Source organism: Lolium rigidum, chromosome 5 (assembly GCF_022539505.1).
Source record: "Lolium rigidum isolate FL_2022 chromosome 5, APGP_CSIRO_Lrig_0.1, whole genome shotgun sequence".
NCBI lineage: Eukaryota > Viridiplantae > Streptophyta > Magnoliopsida > Poales > Poaceae > Lolium > Lolium rigidum.
The window spans coordinates 171,613,516-171,618,955 of record NC_061512.1 but is presented as its reverse complement, the minus strand read 5'-3'; the positions used below and the strand labels follow the sequence as shown (position 1 = coordinate 171,618,955).

Sequence of the window (5,440 nt, the reverse complement as noted above, 5' to 3'; positions counted from 1 at the left end):
TTCTTTGATGCCTCAAAGAAGGCGGGTAATAAGCTCTGTAATATGTATGCTAAACTCGATTGAATACATAAAATTATTTGATCGACAAATTGATGACTATAGCATCGAGGATTCGAGGAGCAGCAGCAGCATTTTCATCGTCAGAGCTTCCTTCTTGGCTAGAATTAGATGCTGCCATTGATGTATTCAGTATTCTCCATGCTCAAAGAAGGCTGCTTGTAAACTCTGCACCATGTATGGGTAAACGTGATATTTGTATGATTAATTAGGATCTATTTTTTTCCGCAAAAAAATAGATCTTTTTTTTGCTGGCACTACGTAGTACTCTACTTGTTTGCAGTGCGTAGATGTTAATCATGGAATTGGCCCATCTCTGGGAAGGAACGACAGAGACACGGGGTGTCAATTTTCAGTATTTACTGACGGCAGCGAATGCTACTGAGTCGATGTCCCAAAAATGGGTTGTGTTCTTCTAGATTGTCAAGTGCAATCAGCATCCCGGGTCTCCGAACATAATCTTACAATTTAGAATCTTCCACAACTCAGAATCCTCAAAGAAGGCGTGTAAGCTCTGTAATGTGTATGCTAAACGCGATTGAATGCATGATATTATATGATTGATATTTTGATCGTCAGACCAGCATTGTCATCGTCAGATCTTCCAACAAGACTTCGAGGAAGGGGAGATTCCTGGCTAGAGTTAGAGGCTGCCACTGATGTATTCTTCATGCCTCAAAGTAGGCCTGTAAACTTTGCACCATGTAAGTATGTATGTGTAAACTTGATTCAATATATCGAATTTGGTTCATTAACTACAACTCTTTATTGTACTACTTGTTTGCAGTGCGTAGATATCATCATCAAATTAAACAGCCATTTTCCTTCAAAATTGTAACAAACTGTCCATCTTCAGCTAAGAACTCTGAACATTGTCTGTTCAGCAACTAGTATCTCGACCTGCATTATTACACATCAAATTCGTCTTCCAAAGTAGCCCTATGAGAGATTCTCTGTTTTGCTAAAGCAGCAGCAGTACACCTTATTAAAACCTTGCTTTATTCAGTATTTCATCTGGAGAACACTTCACATATTTTACACGCTCTTTCGTTCCATTCAGGTCAACACACATGGCTATATCCGGCTCAGACATTTATTCGAGTAAGCTTTGCCGTTCTTTAGTTCACAAAAGGCAGCACTGCCAGATCTAAAACCAGCTCACTTGCAGATCATCTGCTTACTCAATTCTCACTAAACTTGTCCAGGAAGGATAATATTTCAGTGTTCACTCTCTGGGCCTGCTCCTGCTGGAGGTAGTGGTGTCCTTCGATGATGGCAACCTCAAGGTCTGGAACATTGGACTTCAAACCCCCGCTCTCGACGTAGCGCTTGGTTCCAAAGGACTCGAAGCCGGTGTCCTTTTCGCCCGCGATGAACTTCGCAGGCACCGTGATCTTCGCACCATGCCATGGCGCAGTGAGCCTCCAGTTCCTGTGTTCCACATGGATTAGTGTGAAACTAGATCGAACGGAAAGTGTGAAATGAAGTTACGGAATTTACGTGTCCATCATGCGGTAGTAGTTGAGTGGCCCGGTGAAACCAGACTTCTGAAACTTCTCGGCGTACTGGCCTAGTTCTTCGTCAGTCATCCAAGGAAGTGGTGATGATGATGATGCCTCTAAGAAGTCTATGATCTCTACTCCAGGAGGAGCGGTGATGCTGTCTAATTCAATTGAGTAGAACTTCTTTAGGACAGTCGCGACGTCATAGCGGGCGAATGCCTTTTCAGCCCTTCCAGGCTCCTGTGGGCATGATATTGAAATAAATTGGTTATTTTGCAACAGCTATATGGTGGTAAATACAGACCATGGCTACAAATGCAAGGTAAAAGATATGCCCATCTTGATGACACACTGGGCATGAAGCTGTAATTATGTTCTTTTCGAGTTGTTTACAATGTTCTAGCAAATGAGAGCCAACCTAATGTTTGCGCCCTGAATATAGAATCTCTAAGCCGACCTACAATTGATTATAGAATATTTAATCCTACTACTGATTATAGTATCTCTAAGTCTTCTAGTGTTTATTTTCTAATATATTAACAGACGATGCACTGTTCAAATTTTCAGAAAAACAAACAAGATCATAATTTGGATATAGACTATCAGTTAAAATATCAAAGTTTCTTCGTCTATATCCAAAATAAGATTCAACCAAGTATCCCCGTCGAATCGTCACTCTTCTTCAAACTTTTCATAAGCACATTTTCTTCAATTTTTACTTATCCAAACCGTGCAGTTGCAAGAACTTCCATTTCACACAGCTCATGAACTGTAATTTTAGGCAGAAAATTGGATGCTGAAATCAAATCACAAGACACAGCAGGCAATTATGGCAAGGATCACAACTGAAACCTGGAACTGCGTGATGTAGAACCCATCGCCGAGGGCCGCGAAGATCTCCGTCGCCGGGCGAGGGGCACGTGGGAAGTAGGGCACCCCGAGGACGACGACGGCGCGCACGCGGTCCGGCCGGAGCAGGCAGAGATGCCACGCCACCTGCGCTCCCAAGTCGTGGCCCACCACGAACACCTGCGCCGGCGCCGGCGCGCACCAAATCGGATTCAGTGTCACACTCGCAGTGGCCAAGAAACAAATAATCCAGAAAACGGCGCACCTTGGGGAGGCGGAGGTGGTCGAGGAGCGCGACAGCGTCGCCGACGAGGTGGAGAACGGTGTAGGCGGCGGGGTCCGTGGGGGTAGAGGAGTCACCGTAGCCGCGGAGGTCGGGGGCGAGGGCGCGGAAGCCGCGGGCCGCGACGGCGGCCATCTGGTGGCGCCACGAGAGCCACAGCTCCGGGAAGCCGTGGAGGAGCAGCACCGCCGGGCCGGCGGCGGGGCCCTGCTCCGCGACGTGGAGGGAGATGCCGTTGACTTCCGCGCTCCAGTGCCTCACCTCGCCGCCTGCGTCGACGGACTCCATGCTTGGGTCGACTCGCCGCCGGGCGACCGTGCGCAGTGCTCTGCTTCTCGTCCTCTTCTACGCGCGTGCTCTCTCGTTTGTGAAGAAGAAAAGGTTGATTTTACTCCAAATCAAATCTTTGACTCGCGCGCCGAGCCAGCGTGCGCGCTCTTCTGCTCTTTCTATGTCTTTCTTCTACGCGCGCTTTTCTATGCTTATTATTCCAAACAAATACAATCTTTGACTGTAGAATTTCTTGTTTTAACACGGTAGAATTTCTTGAAATATTCATTCAACAAAAAATAAAAATCAATCATAATCATAGGAAATAAAATTTTAAAATAAATATCATAATCTAAAACGTGTAAAATAAGCGTAACAAAAATTACATATTATTAGCACCAACCTATCAAACTTTCTCTCCTGGATCGCTCTCGCGCAAGGGCAACTTCGGTGTGCCTGAACCCTAGACCAAAGCACCCACCACAAAACCGTCACGGCGTCCCCACTAGCCGGTGTCACCATCGACGACCGGCTGCAGCGGCGCCCTGCTGCCAAAGGAGGAAGGGATAGGAGAGCGAGCCTCAATGTGCCCTCTACGCGCGGAGAGGCGACAACTAGCTCGGCAAGGCAAGGTGGTCCTTGGCCGATGTGGCGACCTTTTGTCGATCGGCAAGAGAGGGGTGGTCTGCTGGCGACCACGCAGAGGATACGCCCAAGAGGCCTCGATCTGGGCTGTGTGGGGGGGCTGATCTGGGCAGGCAGCCGTGGCTATTGTGCGGGGTGCCTAGCGACGTGGTGGGCCGTAATGCCGGCGGGCTCCGTTCCTACCTGATTGTCAGGGAGCCGCCGCGGGGACTTGTGTGAGCAGCCGTGGATGCATGTCTTTGAAGCAGGGGTTCGTGGCGCGAGTCTGTGTGTCTACGAGCTTCTGTCTACTCAGAGCTAAGAGTTGCGGGAGATGAATGGCACTGTTGTGAGGGTGTTGCATCCTCCCGTCCATTATGGTGAAAAGAAGGTTGGGTGGCAGTGCCTCGGGTTGGTCGAAAGGTGGATACAGGCCGGTCATGGAGGGGAGTGTGGTAGACTGGCCGTCATGGGAGATGTCGTTGACTTCCGCGTTCTAGTGCCGCACCTTGCCGCTTGTGTCGATGGACGCCATGCTTGGGTTTTGTTGGGTTGACTCGCCAAGCCGAGCGAGCGTGCTCTTCTGCTCATCTTTCTTTTACCAACAAATCAAATGTTTGACTTGAGCCAGCGTACGCGCGCTCTTCTGCTTGTCCTATGTCTTTCATCTACATGTACTTTTCTACGCTTATTCCAAATATAATCTTTGACACTAGAATATGTTCTTTAACACGGTAGAAATTCCTACAATATTCAATAAATAACTAAAAGATTATTATCATAGGAAATGAACTTTTGGATGTTATAATCTAAAAAGTGTAAAATAGGCGTAAAATAAATTACATATTATTGAGCTAATTGTTGGCGAGGCACGCGAGAAGGCAACTGCGCATTTGTCGGACGGTGAGATTTTCATAGGCCGCTGCGTGGTGAAGACCAGCCAGGTCTAAATTATAGTTAACTGAGTTTTTTTCTGGCTGGCATGATTTCTCCTCTTTGACATGGCTAGCTCATTGGACAACATCCAATGTGGCATGGGCAACGCCTTGTGTCCATGACCCCGGGCCACCTTGTGTGGGTCGCGGTTGGTCTGGTGGCGTCAGGCGGTTTTTTGGGCCATGCTGGACCCAAAATTCCTTCGAGGGCAACGGTTAGGCGTCTTATTTTGTTTGGCGCCCCTAATAGACCTTTGGGGAGGACTTTAGAGGGTGCGACGACGGATGATCTTAGAGCATCTCTAGCAGTGACTGAACTCGCCGAAACTGAAAACGCAGTCTCCCGAATATTAGGGTTTCATTGATTTTAGGTGAGGTGCAGAATAGAAACCGAATTGACAAACTGAAAAAACTAAATCAAACGTCGCGGGAAATTTTAGGCGATGAACTTGCGAAATGTAAAGAGTTCGATGCTCTGATCGAGCTACATACGAACTTAATTTACATATAAAGCTTAAATTAGGTACTAATCCTCTGCCACGCGCCTACTTTAACCAAAATTTGGCTCTGGGATAGTCACCGAGCCTCTACGCGCGGCAGACGACGGCTAGGCGCGACGAGGGTGGCGAGCTCGATAACCTTCGCCTCCTCCGCGTAATCCCCGCTGGTGAGGTGCAGCGCCGACGTGTCGTCCTTGTTGCTGCTATCGGGGAGCGGCGCAAGCTGCGGGCTGCACGAGCCGCCGGACAAAGGCGTGCCGTTCGCATTGCGCGCCGACCTACGAGTCCACCTACGCGCTGACCGCTTGCGCGCTCCCTCGGAGAGCACCCACTTCGGGCACTCCGCCTCTGAGCGCAAAAATTGCGGACGAGGCGGCGAGCCTCCACCGCCGATACGTCCTCCCCCTACCACATCTTGTT

At 48.6% G+C, this 5,440-nt stretch overlaps 1 protein-coding gene across 1 annotated transcript; it reads right to left on the bottom strand.

The window, feature by feature from the left end:
* Window positions 1-922: 922 nt before the first annotated feature.
* On the bottom strand, window positions 923-2,990 carry LOC124655197 (epoxide hydrolase A-like). The gene is made up of 4 exons (XM_047194133.1): window positions 2,674-2,990; window positions 2,412-2,588; window positions 1,558-1,799; window positions 923-1,488 (listed from the first exon to the last, which is right to left on the bottom strand). Exons 1-4 carry the CDS (start codon window positions 2,977-2,979, stop codon window positions 1,239-1,241), a joined length of 975 nt encoding a protein of 324 aa, XP_047050089.1. The 5' UTR covers window positions 2,980-2,990; the 3' UTR covers window positions 923-1,238.
* Between the last annotated feature and the right edge of the window lie 2,450 nt (window positions 2,991-5,440).